Source organism: Acinonyx jubatus, chromosome C1 (assembly GCF_027475565.1).
Source record: "Acinonyx jubatus isolate Ajub_Pintada_27869175 chromosome C1, VMU_Ajub_asm_v1.0, whole genome shotgun sequence".
NCBI classification, from domain to species: Eukaryota; Metazoa; Chordata; class Mammalia; order Carnivora; family Felidae; genus Acinonyx; species Acinonyx jubatus.
This window is the reverse complement of record NC_069381.1, coordinates 29,705,898-29,729,663: the sequence shown is the minus strand read 5'-3', so window position 1 is coordinate 29,729,663 and position 23,766 is coordinate 29,705,898. Positions and strand designations below refer to the sequence as shown.

Genomic DNA, 23,766 nt, shown 5'->3' with positions numbered 1-23,766 from the left:
GCAGGATAGATTTCTAGGAGGAGGGTGGTTCTGTTGAAAGTTATATGCTTTTCTATTTTGGGCAATTACTGCCCAGTTGCCTTCCCAAAAGGCTGCACCTGTTTCCCACAGCCCCAAAAGTATGGATAGTCTTTTCATTGTTTGATTAGTAATGTTTCCAGGGTGGTGAGCTGTGCTCAGAAATTCAAGTGTGGGAGCAGAAGATAAACAGGAGTGGGAGGGACAGGGAATGTCAGAGACTGGAAGTATTGAGCAGCAGATGTTGGAGAGATGGATGAATCAGGGAGAGGCCCCTGTCTCCAAGCAACAGGGCACACAGACGGGGAGGGAAGTCAGAGTGTGACCGTCATTGAGAAGAGAGGTAAACCCCAAACCCTGCAGTGGCCACCAACGTTTTCATCTGTTGCAAGAGGCTGATGTAGCTAGAACTACATGTCGGATCTGTCTACTCTCCCTGCCAAGGAAGAAAGCACACCCACAGTGAGTCTTGCCTAAACCGAATGGGGCAGATATCTTTGCAGCACAGGAAATACATTTCATTAAAATACCTAAAGTGGTGGGCTTGACTTTGTAAAATTTCTGGAAAGTTTGAAGTCTGGAGAAAAGAGAAAATTTTGAGGAAATATAAGCCTTAGTTTTCTAGTTCCTTTTATAGCTATCAAGTTATATTAACATTGTAAAATTTTATTTCCTCATAAAGTGATCGTGTATGGTATTTCAATTTACAGTAGAGCTTATTAACACAATGTTAATCATCACTAGTTGAATTTACTTTTAAAATGCTTTAGGGGTGCCTGGGTGGCTCAATCGGTTGAATGTCCGACTTCAGTTCAGGTATGATCTCACAGTTTGTGAGTTTGAGGCCTGCGTCAGGCTCTGTGCTGACAGCTCGGAGCCTGGAGCCTGCTTTGGATTCTGTGTCTCCCTCTCTCCTGTGCCTCTCCCCTGCTTGCGCTCTGTCTCTGTCTCTCAAAAATAAATAAATATTAAAATTTTTTTTTAAATGCTTTAATATTTGCAGTTAAACACTGTGAGTCTCCAACCCACACTGTGTTTTGCCAATCGTGAGAAGTCACAAAACTGGAAATAGTCAACAGCATTCAAGGAAAATTAATGCAATAATTAGGTCTCCAGACTTAGTGTCTGTCCCTGGGAGGCCGGGTGAGTGGGAAGGTGGAAGATGTAGGGGAGGGAGGAAGACTTTCTTTTCAGAAAAGTTGCTGGGGGAAAAGTCACATGGAAGGGGAATTCTCTTCTTCCCTAAATTTTCTGAATATAACCTATTGTAGTGTGGGAACTGCCTAATGAAGTATTTTTAAGAATAAATTCAGTATGAGTTGATTTCCAGTAACTTGCAGTATGAAAATAGGCCCTAGACTCAGCCCATCCCTTTCATCTTTCCAGCCAGCCAACCATCCATCCATCCATCCATGCACCCACCCATCCGTCCATAGCTAATAATAAAATTATGGAGTGTTTCCCATGTGCCAGATACTATTCTAAGTGCTTTACATGCATTACCTCAAACAATCTTTTCTTAGGATTTTTCAAAATGTTTGTTTGTTTGTTTGTTTGTTTGTTTGTTTGTTTATTTATTTATGTATTTGAGAGAGAGAGAGAGAGAGAGAATGAGTGAGATCATGACTTGAGCCAAAATCAAGAGTTGAGGCTTAACTGACCCAGGAGCCCCCATTACCTCCAACAATCTTTCCAACAATGCTACAAGGTAAGTTCTATGATTATCCCCACTTTAAAATGGAATCTGAGAGTTTCCCAATAAGTTAAATATAGAATTACTATATTAATTATTATACTTAGTTATATACTTATATTAATTATAGTTATTATTACTATACTTAATTAATTACTATACTAAAGGAATGAAGTCCTGGGGCACCTGGCTGGCTCAGTAGGTGGAGCATGTGACTCTTTTTTTCCTTCTTCAAATTTATTAAATTCCAGTTAGTTAATGTGCAGTGTAATACTAGTTTCAGGTGTAGAATTTAGTGATTCATCACTTAAATACAACACCCAGTGCTCATCACAACAAGTGCCCTCCTTAATACCCATCACCTATTTAACCCATCATCTCGGCCTATGACTCTTGAGCTCGGTTGTGAGTTCAAGCCCCACACTGGGTGTGGTAACTACTTTAAAAAAAAAAAAAGGAATGAACCTTGAAGACTTTCTTCTAAGAGAAGCCAGACTCAAAAGGCCACATATTGTATGATTCCATTTTCATGAAGTCCCCCAAATAAGTAAATCCACAGAGACAGAAAAGTGGTTGTCATGGGCTGGAGGGAGATGGCAATGGAGAGATTGCTTAATGGGTTTGGAGTTTTTGTCTGGGGTAATGAGAAAGTTCCTGAACTAGATAGTGGTGATGGTTACATAACATTGTAAATGTACTTAATGCCACTGAATTGTATACTTTAAAATGGTTAAAGTGGTAATTTTTTTTTAAGTTTACTTGTTTATTTTGAGAGAGATTGAGAGAAAGAGAGAGCGAGTTGGAGAGGGACAGAGAGAATTCCAAGCAAGCTTGCACTGTCAGCATGGAACCCAATGCAGGGCTTGAACTCGCAAACCCATGACATCATGACCTGAGCTGAAATCAAGAGCTGGATGCCCAAACAACTGAGTCATCCAGGCGCCCCTAAAGTGGTAAATTTTTATGTTACGTGTATATTACCACAATTAAAAAAAAATGTAATCTGAGGCCCAGAGAATTTAAGTGATTTACCTAAGTTTAAAGTTGATAATGTAGTAGAGCTGTGTTTTAATCCCAGTCATCTGGCTCCGTGGGTCATATTAAAAAAAAAAAAAAAAAAAATATATATATATATATATATATATATACACATATATATATATATATACACGTGTATATATATATATATATATCTCATTGATGAAGCACATATGGGTGATACACTGTATCTAATCTTTGCAATGACCTTGAAAGTTTTGCATTATTGTTTAGTGTGTGTGTGTATGTGTGTGTGTGTGTGTGTTGGGGGTGGTGGGTAGAACATACATAACTTAAAATTTACCATTTTAGCCATTTTTTTTTAATTTTTTTTTCAACGTTTATTTATTTTATTTTTGGGACAGAGAGAGACAGAGCATGAACGGGGGAGGGGCAGAGAGAGAGGGAGACACAGAATCGGAAACAGGCTCCAGGCTCTGAGCCATCAGCCCAGAGCCCGACGCGGGGCTCGAACTCCCGGACCGCGAGATCGTGACCTGGCTGAAGTCGGACGCTTAACCGACTGCGCCAACCAGGCGCCCCATTTTAGCCATTTTTAAGTATACAGTTCATTGGCATTAAGTATTTTTACATTGTTGCGAAACTCTTAACACCATCCATCTCCAGAACTTTATCTTCCTACGCTGAAACTTTGCACCCATTAAATCAGACAACTCCCCATTTTCTCCCTTCCCCCCATGCCCTCGCAACCACCATGCTAAGGTTTATGGTACCAGGCCCGCGGCCATTGCCTGGGGTTGCAAAGAAAAATAAGACAGAGCCATTCCCCAGTCTGTCTAGCGTCAAAGCCTGTGTTCCTGTCCTCTAGTGACCTTGCCACTAGCTCCTCTTCACCGAGTTAGAGAAGTCCAATTGCAGGACAAGAGTGTTGTTGAAGCATGCAGAGGGGATGCCTGTGGCTTGGGGGCGAGAGAAGGAAGTCAGTGAATGAAATATGGTTGAGATGAGAGATGGATGAAAGAAGGTCTGTTAGGAAGGTTGAAGATGAGGAGAATTGGGAACACAACCCTTGCCTTCTTTTTACTTCAGCTTATTCTGAGGAGTATGTGAGATTTTGCGTGGGTATGTGCTTTGAAATGCCAGCGGTGCTCTGCCTGCGTGATTGGGACTCACATCACTCCTTAAGTGGATTTTTTTAATTAACTTTTTTTAATGTTTATTTATTTTAAACATTAGTAAATGTTTAAAGTTTATTAAATTTAATAAATTAGAGAGCGAGACAGACAGACAGAATGCGAGTGGGGCAGGGGCAGAGAGAGAGAGAGGGAGACCTAGAATCTGAAGCAGGCTCCATCTGGGCTCTGAGCTGTCAGCACAGAGCCCGATTCGGGGCTCAAACTTATGAACCCTGAGATCATGACCTGAGCGGAAGTCGGGCGTTTAACCAACTGAGCCACCCAGGCGCCCTTGAAGTGGATTTGTTTGAAGGGTGTAACTCAGGAGATCATTCCAATGGAGGATGCAGATGACCATCTGGTTAGGGGTACAGACTCCTCCTTCAAGATATTAGGCCACAAAGGGGAGGGGAGAAATAGTACAGTAGTTGAGACTTTAGGATCAAGTCAAGGTGTCATAGATATGGCTTTATTTATTTCTTTTCTAATTTATTATTATTATTTTTTTAAGGTTATTTATTTATTTATTTTGAAACATAGAGAAAGCTTGAGTAGGGGAAGGGCAGAGAGGAGAGAGCGAGAATCCCAAGGAGGCTCCACGCTGCCAGCACAGAGCCTGATGCAGGACTGGAACTCATGAACTGTGAGATCATGACTTGAGCTGGTTGGACGCTTAACTGGCAGAGCCACCCAGGCACACCTTTATTTGTTTTTTGTTTTTTAATTAAAATAGTAATAAAACCTTTAAAAGTCAAATATAAACAGAGACTGCCTCTGAAGCTAATAAAAGCTTAAACTTCAAGTCTCTTTCATTTGCATGGGCTCCTTCAAAGGCCAGTATCTACTTTTGCAATTTTTATATTTTGTAACTTTAATTTTATATTATTTTTTCCAAGGAAAACCCCCCAAATTGTTTACACTTTAGGCTCCACAAAATCTGGGCCCACCCCTGCACAGGGGGCAAAAATCTCGTGAAATCCCACCCACCATGCAGATATAATCATGGTTAATTTTCCAGATTTCTTCCTGTGTATCAGTATGTTACTTTTTGTGTGTGTGTGAGGTTGACTTTATTTATTTATTTTTGTTACTTTATTTTATTATTACTTTTTAATTTACATCCAAGTTAGCATATAGTGCAATAATGATTTCAGGAGTAGATTCCTTAATACCCCTTACCCATTTAGCCCATCCCCCCTCCCACAACCCTTCCAGTAACCCTCTGTTTGTTCTCTATTTTTAAAGAGTTTCTTATGTTTTGTCTCCCTCCCTGTTTTTGTATTATTTTTGCTTCCCTTCCCTCCTGTTCATCTGTTCTGTGTCTTAACAGTATGTTACTTTTTACAAAAATTGGATTGTACTCTACAACTATTTTGCAACATTTTTTTTCCCTCACTATTCCAGCCCTTCCCCCCACTTTTGACCACAGAAATATTTGAATGATTTAAGTAGTTTAACCAGAAGTAAAAAATAACAACTAGGAGTGCCTGGTTAACCAGGGTGGCTCAGTTGGTTAAGTGCCCAACTCATGTTTTTGGCTCAGGTCATGATCTCACGTTTTGTGAGTTCAAGCCCCACATTGGGCTCTGAGCTGACAGTGTGGAGCCTGCTTGGGATTCTCTCTCTCCCTCCCTCTCTGCCCTCCCTCTGCTTGTGCTCTCTAAATAAATAAATAAATAAATAAGCATTAAAAAAAATTTAACAGAACCAGACCAACAGGGAAAGGACAGTACATGGCATAGGGATAAGAAAGTATGTGGATCAACCGTCTCTGTTACAGACATGCTGCCTTGGTATCTTATACACCTGCTTGGTGTCCCCTATCACAGTGTAATGATACAATTATTTGTATGATTTTTATTGACCTCTGTTTCCTCCATTACATTGTCAACCCTTTGGACTAGGGATGGTGGCCTGATACCTAGGAGGTGTTCCATAGATGTTTACTGAATAAATACTTGAATAATTGAATGTTGAGGATTGAATTCAAGGGAATACCTGATGTGGAAATTAGGAAGAACTCAGCCAAGAGCTTTGGATGTCAGAGCATCGTTGGGGAGATGTGTTTCAGCAAGGGTATTGACCTTGTGCCTGGAGGACCAGCAAGGAATGGCCTTCCTAACTCGAGTGTGCTACCGAATGGGCAGTGCTGGTTTAGGAAGAGAGCTGGTAAGATGTAGGTTTGATTCTTTTCTGGGGAGCAGAATGGGCAGCTCAGTTTTTTTATCCATAAATGGGACTACAAATCCCCACCTCCTGGGGTTATTGTGGAAGTCCAATGAGTCAATAGATGTGAAAGGCTCCAGCATAGTGCCTGATACACAGTAGATGCTCAGTAAACTATTTTTGATTCTGAGTCAGAAATCTGAGACCTGTGTTTGGCCTGGGAGTAGAAGCGAGATGAAACTAAAATGGGAAAGGAGACCATTCACTTTAGCTGGACGAGACTGGGTTCAGTTATGCGGTGTGCATGGTTTGGGCTCTGAGATGCATCACTTCATGGCCAAGGCATCTCTTACACTGATGGTTGACTTGACAGTCAGTGGCAGAGGGGAAGGAAGGGACATACAAGGTAGGGTTTCTATTCCAAGGCTCTAGTCCATTCTTTGGGTGGTGGCGATAGAAGTGACCCCTGGGAGCCCTCTCCCTCATTTGGGGAGACCCTATTGCTTTGTCACAATTACATGCTAGGGATGAGGCTATGGATATTGTGAGTATGTGGGCACCAGATCTTCAACTGCCTTCTATTAATATCCAGGAAGGGCCAAGGAAACAAACCAGTGGTTGTACCAGACAGCTCAGGAAAGATCTGTGGCCCAAGGACTATAGAGTCATCTGTTTTTCCTTGACATTCATGTCCCTTTTAGGTGGAGGGAAGACCTAGGACAATGGCTGCTGATCGCGATTTGGAGATAGAGGATGTGACTCTGCATTTGGATGGAGACATGAAAAGAGAGCTGGAAGAAGAGAAGGAAATGCGAGAGGACGGGGGAGGTAAAGATCCCTTCAAGAATAAAAAGGTCCACAGGGTTGTCTCAAAATGGATGCTCCCTGAAAAGGTTCGAAGAACATACTTGGAGAGAGCTAACTGCCTCCCACCCCCTGTGTTCATCATCTCCATCAGCATTGCTGAGGTGAGTGAGGTGGGTGGTGGGCACTAGTGCAAGTACCCTTGGGGAGTTGCAAACACACGGGGGCTTCGATCACATCTAGAGAAGAGAAGAGAGCTTGGTGGTGGCAGGCACAGCCCACGCGGAACTCAACTTCACCCTCTCTGAAGTCTCCTTAGGTCCTTCCTATGTTCCCAGTCACTTTCAGCCAACGGTGAGTTTTATTTTTCAAGCAAGTCCCCTTCCCAGCTGTGACTACTATTTCTGTGGCTTCATTTCATTTTAGTTGTTGGGCCTTTAGAAACCAAATAATCTTGGGGTCACAGATTGGTTTGATCTCATGAACTGATCGGTTCTATAGACTATAGGCTGCCGCCACATTTCAGTAGGGAAAAAAAGAATGGAATCCTCTAATGACGTCTACTGTGGTAGCATGTAGTGTGTTTTCAGACTCTGATCAAGTAAGCCCTTTTATTTTCCAGAAAAGAGTACAAGGCTCAGAGAGGTGGAATGAATTGCCCAAGGTCATATATGTATGACTGGGCCAGCACTGGGCTTTTCCTGAGCCTCATCTTACCTACCTTTTTCTCCTACACCATGATGTCTCATAAAGAAATTGGCAGAAGATGCATGTGTGTGGGGTGTGACTTCAGGGACATTAGGAAGTCTCTGATCATTCCCACTGATGTCTCCACTTCCTTATCAAGAATGGTATTAGTCAGGGTTCTTTAGAGAAATAGAAGTAATCGGGTGTATACACACACAAACACACACACATTATCCATCCATCCATCCATCCATCTCTACATAGATATGGAGAGAGAACTTGATTGATTTTAAGGAATTGGCTCATGTAATTGTGGAAGCTTGGCAAATTCAAAATCGAGGGTAGGCCAGCAGGCTGGAGATCTAGGGGGATAAGAGTTGTAGTTGTAGTTCAAAGGCAGTCATACTTTCCCTCAAAGGCAGAATTCCCGTTCCCTCAGAGGAGGTCAGTCTGTTCTATTAAGGCTTTAAACTGATTTGTTGAGACACCACGCTATGGAGGGTAATCTGCTTTACTCAGAGTCTATTGATTTTAACATTGATCTCATCTAAAAAATATCTTCACAGAAACATCCAGAATGATTTTGACCAAATATCTGGGCATCATGGTCTAGCCAAATAGACACATAAAATGAACCGTCATAGGGACCTGGCCTCTTATGGTTCAGATAAAGAAAAGGGTAATGAGTAAACACTCCTGGCACACTCTATCAGGTTATCCTTCCAGCCTATGGATTGGCTGGCCTGCCCATGGTCCAATCAGGTGTGTGAGTGCTGGGGGTCTGGGGGAATTGGGGCATAATAGGATAAGGTCACGTGATACGAAACATGACTGTTGTAGTCAGTGTTGTGGAAAGGGCAGTTTTCCCAGGAAGGGTTGTAGAGTGGGTGCTAAGATATCTGTCTCTCACAGAAAGATCAGTTTCTTTTTTAAACATCATTGATTGATTTTCAAGTAATCTGTACAACCATTGTGGGTATTTGTCTCTCACAGAAAGATCAGTGTCTTTTTTAAAAACTATTTATTTATTTATTTATTTACTTATTTATAAGTAATCTCTATACCCAATATGGGGCTCGAACTTAGAACCCTGAGATCAAGCGTCTCATACTCTACTGACTGAACCAGCCAGGTACCCTGAAAGATCAGGGTTGTTTTTTTTTTTTTTTAATGTTTATTTATTTGTTTTGAGAGTGAGAGTGAGTGAGAGAAAGACAGAGAGAGAGAGAGAGCGAGTGGAGGAGGGGCGGTGAGAGAGGAAGAGAATCCCAAATAGGCCCCGAGCTGTCGGTGCAGCACCCTGCATGGGACTTGATCCCACAACCATAAGATCATGACCTGAGCTGAAATCAAGAGTTGGGCGCTCAACTGACTGAGGCACACAAGTGCTCCAAAATCAGTTTTTAAAATAAAAGCTTTATTTTTTTAAAAATTTTAATTATTTTATTTTATTTATTTATTTAAAAAAATTAAAAAAAAATTTTTTTTAATGTTTATTTATTTTTGAGACAGAGGGAGACAGAGCACGAGTGGGGGAGGGGCAGAGAGAGAGGGAGACACAGAATCTGAAACAGGCTCCAGGCTCTGAGCTGTCAGCACAGAGCCTGATGCGGGGCTCAAACCCACGAACCATAAGATCGTGACCTGAGCCGAAGTCGGATGCTTAACCGACTGAGCCACCCAGGCGCCCCTAATTTTTTTATTTTAGAGAGAGAGACCACGAGCAGGGGAGATGGGCAGAGGGAGAGAGAGAATTTCAAGTAGGCTCCATGCTGATGTGGGGCTCAATCCCACAACCTTGGTATCATGACCTGAGCTGAAATTAAGAGTTGGATGTTCAACCTACTGAGCCACCTAGGTGCCCCTTAAATAAAAGTTTTTATGTATGTATGTATTTAAAAAAATTTTTTTTGAACATTTTAATTTATTTTTGAGAGACAGAGCATGAGTGGGGGAGGGTCAGAGAGAGGGAGACACAGAATCCAAAGCAGGTTTCAAGTTCCAAGCTGTCAGCACAGAGCCTGACACGGGGCTCGAACCCACGAACCGTGAGATCATGACCTGAGCTGAAGTCAGTCGTTCAACTGACTGAGCCACCCAGGCGCCCCTGTATGTATGTATTTTTAAATCTTTCTTGTTTTAATGTTTAGTTTTTGAGAGACAGAGAGAGAGAGAGAGAGAGAGAACGTTAGCAGGGGAGGGGCAGAGAGAGAGGGGGGGGGAGAGAGAGAGAGAGAGAGAGAGAGAGAGGAGACAGAGGATCCAAAGCAGGCTCTGCACTGAGAGCAGATAGCTGGATGCGGGGTTTGAACTCACAAACCATGAGATCATTACTTGAGTCTAAGTTGGACGCTTAACTGGCTGAGCCACTCAGGCGCCCCTTAATATCAATTTTTACTAGCTTTTCCATTAATGTCCTCTTTCTATCCCTTCTGTATCCTGCAACCCAGAGTTATCACATTCAGTTGTCATGTTCCCCCAGTGTCCTCTAATCTGTGACAGTTTCTCAGGCTTTGTTTTCATGACTCTGATAATCTTGAGGAGTATGGGCCAGGTTATCCCCTGATTCGGGCTTGTCTGATATTTTTCTCATGATTAGACTGGAGTTATGGGTTTTAGGGGGGAACACGCAGAGGTGAAGTGCCTTTCTCATCCTATCACATCAGGGAGTAGGGGACCTCCACATGACGTCCCTGGTGACGTGAGCCTCCATCACTTGGTTAAGGTCGTGTTTGCCAGGCTTCTCGGCTGAAAGTTACTATTGTTCCCTTTCCCTATTCTTTGGAAGCCAGCAGTGACTTAATATTACCGTGTAAATGAGAGACCAAATGGGAATGGAAAGATGAGGGCAGAGGGTATTTAAGGGGGGTAGGGGGCTCAGAAAGCATTTTCTTCATATTTGGTGTGGGGCTGCTCCTACTCACTGGAGGAAGTAGGCTATGACCACGGTTACGTGGGCAGATATGCAGCAGGGAAATTTAATTCCTGTCATCTTTTGAGCACTTGCTACGGAATGGCCCCCTTGAGAGCTAATCATTTGGAACCAAGGTAGTGCCCGTGGGCTTTAATGGGGCCACTCTCTGCAGAAGGTGGTTAACATTCCTGTCTGCCCCTCCCGGTCAGCTGGCAGTGTTTATTTACTATGCTGTGTGGAAGCCTCAGAAACAGTGGATCACCCTGGACACAGGCATCCTGGAGAGTCCCTTTATCTACAGTCCTGAAAAGAGGGAGGAAGCCTGGAGGTTTATCTCCTATATGCTGGTGCATGCTGGGTAAGGAATGCTATTAAGTCACTGACGGAGGAGGTTGACTGTGAGTACTCGTCACCCCCAACATTTGGTTGGTGCTTTATTATTGCTAAGACACTTACATGTCCATAATCTAGCCGGATCCTCACAGGAACCCTAGGAGGCAGGTGTTATTACTGCTGCGTCGTGTCTGAGGCTTAGGGGATGTATTGCTCGCGCCAGGTCACGTGGCCACGTGGCAGAGCTGGAACCTCAACCCATTGGTGCTAACCCCCAGTCCAGTGTACTTAGTGTTGCGTATGGCTGCCTAATACTGGTAATTATATAGGAACAGTAATGAGAAGAGACCCGATCATTACTCAACCACACATATGTTCCCATACGTATGTTGTTTGATGTTGTTAAAATGTTCCCTTTAGGACATGAATCATCAGTCCCTCCCAACCCACCCCTGCCACACACTTAAAAAGAATTAATTCACGAGCATTTTGTTGAGTGTATAGTACTGTTTTATTCCATCTGGAATAATACAAGCAATGGGCATTGGTTTTCGTTTATAGCTTCTTCTACGCTAGTAGTCTTTTTATGACCTCACTCAGAACCCACGACTCAGAACCCACTGCAGACAGTGAGCAGCTTGCTGCTGGCCCCCACCCTCCCCACTGAACGCCTGGGGCTTCAGATGAGGCCAACTTCACCTATGTGACCTACCCAGCCCTGGACCTTGAAGGATGACTCTGGCCAATGGCTAAATAGGTATCCATGGCAGGACACAGGGCTCAGAGGCTTGACAAGTCAAGAACAAAATTGCTAATTGCTCAGTTTCTATGGATACTTTCAGTTTGGTCTTCCATCTACCACGTTCTGAACAAATGCGGTTCCTGTACCACATTTAAATTTTATTATGAGGGGGACAGTCAGTTAAATAGTAATGCAAGGCCACATAGTATTACAGAGTAGTTACTTAACATCTTGCTGCCTCAGTTTCCACATCTGTGAAGTGGGGTAGTAAGTACCGACCTCACAACGTTGCTGTGATTAAATGAGACAACGGTTATAATGTCATTTTTGCAGTGCCTGATACATAATAAGACCCTCAGAAAGACTTCTCAAGGAGGCGTAGGACAGGTCACATATGGGGTTGTATAAGTTAGGAATGCTTTTGGATGGAAGTAATCAAAAATCGAACGGGGGCCTGAACAAATGGAGGTTAATTCTTTACTGTATAAGAAGCCCAGAGGTATGTGGCTAATTCGTCAGTTTAACGAAGCCAAGACTCTTGGTTCTATGCTGGCATCTCTGCTTTTCCCTTGACCTTTCTCTCATGGTTGCCAGTCGGCAGCTGTAGCTTGGTATTAAAAGCAGGAAGGGGAAAGGTAGTACCAGGTGCTGGTGACATCAATCCCTTTTGTCAGGAAAGAAGCTCTCTTACCAGTCCCCCGTCAGCGCCACTCTTACCTGCATCTCATTAGCCGGAACCATGAGACACAGCTACCCCTAGCTAAGAGAGGTTGGCAAAGTCAACATTAGCTCTTCCGGCATCACTACGGGAGGCAGACAAGTGGTAATGAAATGGATATGGGATTAGCTACTGTAACATAAACAGAAAGATGGAAAGATTGGGATGGGGAGGGTCTCACAGATGACATGTATTCAAGTTGTACCTGGAAGGGTAGATAAAATTTGGCTGAGAAAAGTTGGGATTTCTATTCCGAGTATATGGCAGGATCTCATCTTTATGCCACTTCTACTCTTGCTATTGAGCCGCAGAAAGAATGCTGAGGGTGATTCTTTGTTTTTTGTTTTTGGGTTTTTTTGGTTGCTGTTGGTCACTTTATCCTCAAGCTGCTCCCAAAGGATAAGATGAGATGGCTTCCTGTGACTTTGCTCAAATTCACAAAGTGCACGTATTTCCAAATGCTCTTTCTGAGGTCTCCTTAAGGCTAGTGTAACTGTCCTTGCTAGACTATTTTGTGCTGAATTACATGTTACTTCTTGGATATCTTTGGAGATGACTTGGACAGTGATAGTTGTGGCTGGGTGCACATGTGGCCATGGAGGTAAGTAATCTGTTCTGCAGGGTGTGCCCTGAGAACCTCTGCTGGGTAATTTGTTAAGTAAATTATAACCCAAAAACACAATCCCTAAAACAAATATGAAAGCTCTTGCACTTTGTGGAAGATCCAACACCTATTTTGTTTAAAAAAAAATTTTTTTTTTACATTTATTTATTTTTGAGAGACAGAGGGAGACAGAGGGTGAGCAGGGGAGGGAAAGAGAGAGAGGGAGACACAGAATCCAGAGCAGGCTCCAGGCTCCCAGCCGGCAGCACAGAGCCTGATGCAGGGCTCGAACCCATGAACCGTGAGATCATGACCTGATCCAAAGTCAGATGCTTAACTGTCTGAGCCACCCAGGCGCCCCCTAACCTTTTTGGTTTAACCTGAAATCTCCTTAAAAAAAAAAAAAAGTCTTGTGCTGCATAGCAACTAAATTAAGGATTACTGTAATATGGGAATGTACCAAAATACATTCAGAGATTCTCCAGAGATACTTGTGGAGTTTGACAAGCAAAAGAATACGAATTTTTTAAAAAAATATTTTTACCTATTTAAAAACTATAATAAAAACAACCTGTATAGTCAGTTATGTTCTATGCAAACTGTAGTAATGGGAGATACTAAATTTAGCTAATATTACTGGGTAAACTTTCTTTTTCATTTTGGTAAGCTTTGTTTTTCGACTTTTTAATGTAGAAGTGGGAATAGGGGTTTCTCTTGCCATCTCTATTTTATTAAAGAATAGCCTAAGATTGCAAGACTGTTGTTTAAAAACCTGAGCCTGGCTGGCTCAGTCTGTAGAGCATGTGACTCTTGATCTTGAGGTTGTGACTTCAAGCCCCATTTTGGGTGTGAAGCCTACTTTAAAAAAACAAAAACAAAAACAAAACAAAACACACTATTGAAATTTAAACTCAATATGAGTGAATTAGGATTTTCTCAATACCATGCAACTGAAACAAAATCAGATGCTGGGGCTGACGTAAGATGGCAATTGTCATCTAAACCTAAATTCAAGTTTATGTTCCCTAAGCTAGCCTCATCACTCTCTGTTTGACATTGTCAGTTACTGTTATAAAATAGAACCTATAAATGTATACTTCTAAAATGTCCTTTAATCTTACATATTGAAGCTCCATGTTGAGATTTTATTTTTAAAAAGTCACCTAAAAAAATTAGAGAATGGAATTTGAGTTAAGCAAGTCTGTAACTACCCTGTTAATGTCCCAAAGAAATAACTATGTGGGTTACTCATAATGTGTTTGTCTCCACAGAGTTCAGCACATCCTGGGGAATCTTGTTATGCAGCTCATGTTGGGTATTCCCTTGGAAATGGTCCACAAAGGCCTCCGAGTAGGGCTGGTGTACCTGGCTGGAGTGATTGCAGGTTAGTGTTCTGAGGGTAATACAGAATCCGTGTCTCTCAGGAAGCAATAAACAAAGCAAGAAGTAATAAACATTTCAGTCAAGATTTATTGCACTCCTAGTCTGTGCTAGGGAATTTGATAAGCGTTAGAAATAAATTAATTAGGGGCGCCTGGCTGGCTCAGTCAAAAGAGAATGTGACTCTTGATCTCAGGGTCATGAGTTTGAGCCCCATGTTGGGTGTAGAGATTACTTAAATAAATAAAGCTTTAAAAAAGAAAAAAATAAGTTCGAGGGTTGCCTGGCTGGCTCAGTCAGAAGAGCATGTGACTCTTGATCTCAAGATGGTGAGTAAAATAAACTCAAAAAAAAAAAAAAAAAAGAAATAAGTTGATTAGAATTAAAATATTTGAGGTAAGGTAAGTAGATAGAGGGGCGCCTGGGTAGCTCAGTTGGTTGGGTGTCCGACTTTGGCTCAGGTCATGATCTCGTGGTTCCTGGGTTCGAGCCCCACGTCGGGCTCTGTGATGACAGCTCAGAACTTGGAGCCTACTTTGGATTCTGTGTCTCCCTCTCTCTCTCTGTTCCGCCCCCACTTGCACTCTGTCTCTCTCTCTCTCAAATGTAAATAAAGATTAAAAAAAAAAAAAGCAGATAGAGGGGCACATGGGTGGCTCAGTCGGCTAAGTGTCCAACTCTTGATTTTGGCTCAGATCATCATCTCATGGTTTTGAGATTGAACCCAGCATCAGGCTCCATGCTGGGTTGCAGATTCTCTCTTAAGATTCTCTCTCTCCCTCTTTCTCTGCCTCTGTTCTGCTCATGAGCTCTCTCAACAAAACAAAACAAAACAAAACAAAACAAATAAGCAGATAGAAGTCGTTGTGCCTGTCCTTAGGTATTTCAGTCAGACAGCGTTTTGTACAGTTGGAAGTCATGTGTAGTTTGGTGTCCGGGTACATGTATTGGGGAGAGACCTACAGCCAGATCATGAAGGCCCAATGTGTCAGACTAGTGATCATGGGAAGTAACATGAGCAAATTTCCATTTAAGAAAGAAAGCTTGAAGAGAATGTAGAGAAGAGCTGGAGGGGCCCAAAACTTCAGTAGGAGCTAGCAGCATATGCCTGTGATCTCTGAAACTGGGTGTGCCTTAAGATGACCCACTTTGGTCTGAGCAGAAAATATTAGAATTTCCATCCATCCACTTATTTATTTATTGTAAACATTTTTTTTTTAGTTACACTTTTTACATCACAGTTGTAAGAAATAATACCTAGGGATCTCATGTATCCTTTAACCAGTTACTCCCAATGGTAACAGCTCGCAAAGTATAGTACAGTATCACAACCAGGAGATCCACATTGAGACAGCCACGGTGCAAAACAACGGATTCCTCACGTTGCATTTTTACAGCCATACTCTCTTCTTTCCCACCCCACACTCTCTTTCACCCCTGACAACCACTAATCTGTTCTCTATTTCTGTAATTTTCTCACTTTAAGAATGTTGTATGAATGGAATATATATGTATATATACATATATATACATACATGTGTGTATATATATATATATTCCATATATATATTCCATATATATGTATGTATGTATGTATGTATGTATGTATGTGTGTGTGTATATTCACCTTTGGGATTGGCTGTCTTCACACAGCATAATTCTCTGGAGATTCATGTGGGTTGTTGCATATAGCATTAGTTCATTCATTTTTTTTTTTTTGAACAATTAAAAAAATTTTTTTAAGTTTATTTATTTATTTTGAGAGAGAGAGAGAGAGAACAAAGAGGGGAAAGGCAGACAGAGGGAGAGACAGAATCCCAAGCAGGCTCCGTGCTGATAGTGCAGAGCCGAACTTGTGGCTTGAACGCATAAACCGTGAGATCATGACCTGAGCCAAGATCAGGAGTCAGAGGCTTAACCGACCAAGCCACCCTGGTGCCCCAACAGTTCATTCATGTTGATTGCTGAGGGGTATTCCATGGCATGGATGTACCACCATTTGTTTAACGCTTCATTCGTTGGAGACTACCTGGGTTGTTTCCAGTTTGGGGCTATTACAAATAAACCTGTTAGAAACCTTTGTGTACAGGTTTTTGTGAACAGAAGTACAGAGTTTCGTGAACATAGGTTTTCATTTCTCTGGGATAAATGCCCAAGAGCACAGTTTTTAGGTTGTATGGTAGTTGCATATTTAGTTTTTTAAGAACCAGCCAAAATGTTTTCCAGAATGGCTGTTCCATTTTGCATTCCTCCCAGTATTGTATAAGTAATTCCGTTCTCCACATCCTCACCAGCATTTGGTGTTGTCACCTTTCTTATTTTTAGCTGTGCTCTGTGTAGTGATATCATGATCTTAATTTGCTTTTCTCCAATGACTAATGATGTTGCACACCTTTTTGTGTGCTTCCTTGTTATCTGTATAACCTCTTTAGTGAAATACCTGTTCATGTCTTTTGTCCATTTCCTAATTAGATTTTTTTAAACCATTGAATCCTAAGAGTTCTTTACATACTCTAGATCCTAGCTCTTTACTGAATATGTAGTTTAAAGGTACATTTTTCTCAGTGTGTATTTGTCCTTGCATTGTTTTAATAATCTTTCATGGAGCAGAAGTTTTTAATTTTGATTAACTCTGATTTATCAATTTTTCCTTTATGAATCATGCTTTTGGTCATATCTAAGAATTCTTCACTGGGCCCTAGGTCCTGAAGATTTTCCATTATCTTCTAAAGTTGTAGTTTTACACTTTATATTGAAATATGTGACCCCTTTTTGAATTGGCTAATTTTTGTATAAGATGTGAGGTTTAGATTGAGATTCTTTTTTTTTTTTTTTTTTTGATATCCAATTACTTCACAACAATTTATTGAAAATTCTACTTCCTTCATTGAATTTTTTGGGCCTTTGTCAAAAATCAGTTGGCTGTATCTGTAAATAAATAATAAATAAATAGAAGTATACCTTTGTACTTCAGGGTTGTGATATTTAATGAGGATTTTAAAAAAAGAATGAGGCTTATTTTAAAAATCTGCTCATTGAAAGATTTTATGAGTTATTTTGATTTTTTAGAGTGGGTTTAGGTTCATAGAGAAATTGAGAGGAAGGCATAAGGATTTCCCCTACACCCCTTGCCCCCCCCCCCACATGCATAGCCCCCCATCATCAACATCCCCCAACAGAGTGGGCATGTGTTACAATTGATGAACCTCCATGGACACATCATAATCACCCAAAATCCAGAAAAAAGTTCACTCTTGGCATTGTACATTCTATGGTTTGGGATAAATGTGTAAAGGCATGTATCCATCATTTTAGTATCATACAAAGTATTTTACCTGTCCTAAAAATCCTCTGTTCTCCACTATTCACCCCCCACTCCCAACCCCTGGCAACCACTGATCCTTTTACTGTCTCCATAGTTTTGCCTTTTCCAGAATGTCAGATAGTTGGAATCGTACAGCATGCAGCCTTTTCAGGTTGGCTTCTTTCACTGAGCAATATGCATTTACGTCTCTTCCTTGTCTCTTCATGGCTTGATACACATTTTTGTACCATTAATAAAGTAGAAATGATTTATAAATATCATGTAGTCAATGTTTCATCCTTTAAAAATTCTATTTTTATATTAAAAAAAAATACTAGTCTATGAAAGAAAACCAATAAAATATACCCACCATTAACAAACCTGCATTAGTATAGTAGTACGTATATACACGTACTAAGTCCATAAATAAGTTCAGATACTTCTACTGCAGTGGGTGCTTGTATAAGTTTCCTGGGGCTCCTATAACAAAGAATCACACATTGCATGGTTTAAGCAACAGAACCACACTGCCTCACAGTTCTGGAGGCTAGGAGTCTGAAATCAAGGTGTCATTAGGGCCATGCTCTCCTCTGATACTGTGGGGGAGAATCCTTCCTCTCTTCCCCCTGGCTTCTGGCCGTGGCCATCAGTCCTTGGCACCCCTTGGCTTGCAGACGCAGGTGTGTGATCTTTGCCTCCACTGTCACGTGGAGTTCTCCCTTCATATGTCCCAGAGGAGTGGGGCCACAGAGCAGGAAGCATTCATGAGATGTGTTAAAGGCATAGAACTGGCAAATGCTTAGTGATACAGCTCACCATCCTGCTTCCCTCCTACTTTTGTGGATTCTGTTTTTCAACCTTCTGTTTCCATTGCTGCGCACACCTGTTTTTCCATTCCTGTGTACATCCTTGAAAACCTTTGTGCTGATGGGGTCCTGCCTGGCTCTAGCATCAGTGCCCGTTTCCCCTGCAGCTTGATTTCAACGTGTGGACTCAGCCTTTCCTCGGTTTCAGAGGAGGGACAGAAGAGAGAAGGTGAATAACCTGTTCACATCCTCTGCCTATTTTTGCAACAGCTTTTTGGCAGGTATCTCTTTGCCATTCCAGTCTACCCTTCACACTGTTGGCTGGGTCACCTTCCTCAAGCATAGATTAGATGGTATTATATGCTTCCTAAAACACTGCCAGTGCCCAGAAGAAAGTCAAAACATCCACGATTGCTTGTCACCCTCCACTATGTGGTCCCATTGCCTTTCACTTCTTCCCTTTTCTTGGAAAGCATAATCTTTATTAATATTCCAAAAAAAGAAATTATACATGAAGAGGTTAGGGGGAACTTGATGTAAAATGTTTTTTTTTTAAATAGTTTTTTTGAGGTATAATGAACAGACAAAAATCGGTCCATATTTAATGTATACAACTTGATGAGTTTGGAGATAAGTACACACCGTTGCTTTTTTTCTAGATTCCTTAATATGTCAAATAACTTTCGTTTCCCCATCCTTGCTCCTGGCAAAGGTGGTCCATGGAGCAGCAGCATTGGTATCACCTGGGAGCTCGTTAAAAATGCAGACTATTGGGCCCCACACCAGACCCACTGACAGAATCTGCATTCGAACACATCCACGGGTGATTTGTATGCACATTTAAGACTGAGAAGTGCTGTTCTGCAGTCCCACCCGTGTTCCCCAGGCTGACTGATCATCACATCACCTAGAGAACCTGTCCTAGCTAAAGCGACCCAGATCCCACCCAGATCTACTGAATCAGAATCTCTGGGCATATGGCCCTGGGATCTGTGTTTTTGTCTTGTTTTCTATTTAGTGAGGTATAATTAACATATAATAAGCTGCACACATTTAAAGTATATAATATGGTAAGGTTTGATATGTGTATACAATCAGGAAACTATCACCACAGTGAAGATAATAGACATATCCATTGCTCTTCATGACCCTTGGGAATCTCTCTCTATTGCCCCTCCTTGTCCCTTCCCTGGCAGTTACTGATCATTATAGATTAATTTGTATTTTCTAGAATTTTATATACATGCAATCATAGAGTATGTACTCTATTTTTGTCTGGCTTCGGTCCATTGTCATAATTATTTTGAGATTTACGTATGTTATTCCATGTATCAATAGTCGATTCCTTTTTGGGGCACCTGTGTAGCTCAGTCAGTCGAGCGTCCAGCTTTGGCTCAGATCATGATCTCATTGTTGGTGGGTTTGAGCCCCATGTCAGGCTCTGTGCTGACAGCTCGGACCCTGGAGCCTGCTTTGGATTCTGTGTCTCCTTCTCTCTCTGCCCCTTCCCGCTCACACTCTGTGTGTCTCTCTCTCAAAAATAAACAAACATTAAAAAATTTTTTTTTAAATAGTTGATTCCTTTTTATTGCCAGGGATATACCACAGTTTGTCCATTCTCCTGCTGATGGACATTTAGGTTGTTTTCAGTTTGGGGCTATTGCAAATGAAGCTACTTAGAACATTTGTGTGTATCAGATAGTTTTTTGGGGGGGGGTAACAAAAGTATTTGTGTAATCAAATATTTTTGGGTTTCTTGGGTAAATACCTAGGAATGGAATGGCTGGATCCTATCAGAGGATATGTTTAACTTTTAAGAGACTGGTAACATTTTAAAGTAGATTTACTGAGATGTAAGTCATGTATCATACAATTCATTCATTTAAAATCTATAATTCAGGGATGCCTGGGTGGCTCACTCAGTTAAGTGTCCAACGCTTGGTTTCAGCTCAGGTCATGATCTCACAGTTTTGTGGGTTCCAGCCCCACATTAGGCTCTGGGATGCCAGCACAGAGCCTGCTTGGGAGTCTCTCTCTCTCCCTCTCTCTGCCCCTCCCCCACTTGTGCTGTCTCTGTCTCTCTCAAAATAAATAAATAAATAAACTTAAAAAGTATATAATTCAATGTGGGTTTTTTTTTTTTTTAATTCACAAGGTTATATACCCATCATCACAATTGAATTTTACAACATTTTTGTCTGCCAAAGAAACCCTGTACCATACCCCCTTCCCCAGCCTTAGGCAACCATTCATCTACTTTCTGTCTCTTTAGATTTGCCCATTCTGGATATTACATATAAATAGAATCATGCCATATACAGCCCTTTGTGATTGGCATTTTTCACTTAGCATAATATTTTCATTGTTCACCAATGTTGTAGCATATATCAGTGCTTCATTCCTTTTTATTATTGAACAATATTCCGTTGTGTGGTTGTACCACATTTTGTTCTACTCATTTGTCAATTGATGGACATTTGGGTTTGTTTTCACTTTTTGGCTATTATGAATAACACTGCTATGAACATTTGTGTACAAGTTTTTGTGTTGCTTTCTTGGATATATATCTATAAGTGAGATTGTTAGGTTATGTGATACATGGTATAGTTCACCCTTGAACAACTTGATAGGTAGGGGCACTGACCCCCCTCACACAGTTGAAAATCCACATATAACATTTGACTCCCCCAAAACTTAACTACTAATAGCCTACTGTTGACCTGCAGCCTTATTGATAACAGTCAAATATATATGTATGTATATATGTTAAGTCTTTATTTGATACAGAGACAGAATGTGTGGGTGCACGAGCAGGGGAAGGCAGGGAGAGAGAGGGAGAGAATCCCAAGCAGGCTCTACACTCAGAGCAAAGCCCATGAGATCATGACCCGAGCCGAAATCAAAAGTTGGATGCTTAACTGACTGAGCCACCCAGGCACCCCCATATTTTGTATATGTATTATATACTGTGTTCTTACAATAGAGTAAACTAGAGAAAACATCTTGGGGTTGTGGGTTTGGGCCCCACATAAATAAAACTTAAAAAAAAATCATAAGGAAGATAAAATACGTTCACAGTACTGTACTGTATTTAATGGAAAAAAAATCTGCATAAGAGTGGACCTGAGCAGTTCAAACCCGTGTTCTTCAACGGTCAACTATAGTACCATTTTGTACCTCCACCAGAAGGTCCAGCTCCTCTACATTCTCAGCAACACTTGGTATCATCATTCTTTTTAATTTTAGCCAATCTATTGGGTATATAATGGGATCTCACTGGGTTTTAATTTGCATTTCCTAACAATGATGGTGAACATCTTCATGCACTTGCTTGCTATCCACATGCCTTCTTTGGTAAAGTATCTGTTTAAATCTTATGCCCATTTAGAGGCACCTGGGTGGCTCAATCAGTTGACAATCTGAATCTTGAGTTCGGCTCCTGTCATGATCTCAGCTTGTGAGACTGAGCCAGTGTCAAACTCTGTGCTGATCATGTAGAGCTTGCTTGAGATTCTCTCTCTCTCTGCCCTCCCCCATGTGCATGTGCTCTCTTTCTCTCTCAAATTATATTAAAAAAAAATCTTATGCCCCATTTAAAATTGGATTGTATTTCTTATTATATATAATAATGTATATTCTGATTGTAAGTCTTTCATCAGATATATGACTTGCAAATATTTTCTCCTAGTCTGTTGCTTGTCTTGTCATGCTCTTAATGGTATCTTTTGAAGAATAGGAGTTTTAAAGTTTCGATGAGGTATGATTTATCATTTTTCAAATATTAGGAACTGTGCTTTCAGGGTCAGCCCTTGCACATTTTGGGGGGATCAGATTTAACTCCATATTTCATATTTTTGATGTGCTGTGAATGGTACTGTTTAAAAAATTTTCCATTTCTGATTCCTCATTGCTATGACATAGAAATAAAGTTGATTTTTTTTTTTTTTGTACATTGATCTTCTATCCTCCAACGATGACAAATTCACTTATTATTTCTAGTAGTTAAGTAGGTAAACTGTTAAACAGGTATCTTCTACAGGGCTCCTTATTAAATTAATTAATTAATTAATTAATTAATTAATGTTTTTATTTATTTTTGGGAGAAAGAGACACGCAGAGTGCGATTGGGGGAGGGGCAGAGAGAGAGGGAGACACCGAATCCGAAGCAGGCCGCAGGGTCCAAGTTGTCAGTACAGAGCCGGACCTGGGGCTCAAACTCATGACCCTGAGATCAAGAGTCACATGCTCTTCTGACTGAGCCAGCCAGGTGCCCCAAGACACTGTAGTTTTCATCTTTAAAAGTTTGAGTGTTTTATATTTTGTATGTCTCTACTTAACTTTTGAACATATGGTATACAGTTGTAATAATTATTTATTAGCATTATCTGCTAAAACTTACACTTGTGTCAGTTTGGGGAGGTTTGAATTGATTGATTTTTCTCTTCATTATGGGTCGTATTTTCCTGTTTCTTTGCATGTCTGATAGTTATTGTTTGGATGCTAGACATTTAACCTTTGGATGGTGAATATTACTGTATTCCTATAAATATTCCTTGAATGTGTTCTGGAACACGGTTACTTGGAAGTAGTTTGAAACCTTGATAAGATTTGCAAGGTGAAACTGTGTTTTTGAGTCATGTTTAGTGCTATTACCCACTACTGGTGCAGGACTCTTCTGTGTACTTTAACCAATGCCCCAAGAATTATGCAGTTTTCTAGCTTGGAAAGTTACTTAGCCTCTCTGGTGCTGTGAGAGCAAAGCTACTTACTCTTCCTTTTACTCCTTTCTGGTGGAACTTTCCTTGGCTCAGGTAATTTCCTCACATGCTTCTCTCTGTGCAGCTCTTTTCCTCTCTGGTGGTCTCTCTTGCAAATTCCAGCTGCCTAGCACTATCTGGACTTTATTTATTTTTTAGTTATTTAATATTTGTTTTACTGTTTATTTTTGAGAGGGGGGGGAGAGAGAGAGAGAGAGAGAGAGCACGTGAGAGCAGGGGAGGAGCAGAGAAAGAGGGAGATGCAGAATCTGAAGCAGGCTCCAAGCTGGAGCTGTCAGCACAGAGCCCGACGTGGGGTCTGAACCCATGAACCATGAGATCATGACCTGAGCTGAAGTCTGACGCTTAACTGACTGAGCCACCCAGGTGCCCCTTATTTATTTATTCTTAATGTTTATTTATTTTTGAGAGAGAGAAAATGCAAACAGGGGAGGGGGAGAGAGAGAGGGAGACAGAGGATCTGAAGCAGGCTCCAAGGTGTCAGTGCAGAGTCCAACATGGGGCTCGAACCCTTGAACTGTGAGATCATGACCTAAGACAAAGTTGGACACTCAACCTACTGAGCCACTCAGGCACCCTACTATCTGGACTTCAAACTCTATCTCATCAACTTAAAGTTCACTGAGATCTACCTGGATACCCCCT

The 23,766-nt window shown here is 41.2% G+C and overlaps 1 protein-coding gene across 6 annotated transcripts in view; it reads left to right on the top strand.

Annotated features, from left to right (window-relative positions):
* Positions 1 to 23,766, top strand: part of RHBDL2 (rhomboid like 2) — a 52,173-nt gene that overhangs the window by 16,609 nt on the left and 11,798 nt on the right. For 3 of the 6 annotated variants that reach the window (XM_015070332.3, XM_015070331.3, XM_027059604.2), the window contains 3 exons: positions 6,753 to 7,019; positions 10,666 to 10,814; positions 14,125 to 14,237. In XM_015070332.3, the coding sequence (XP_014925818.1) occupies positions 6,774 to 7,019; positions 10,666 to 10,814; positions 14,125 to 14,237 (508 nt within the window). In that variant the 5' untranslated portion in view covers positions 6,753 to 6,773. Of the gene's footprint in view, positions 1 to 254; positions 481 to 1,021; positions 1,162 to 6,752; positions 7,020 to 10,665; positions 10,815 to 14,124; positions 14,238 to 23,766 lie in introns of those variants that run through there. The other 3 variants (XM_053211790.1, XM_053211793.1, XM_027059603.2) reach the window with 3 other exon arrangements.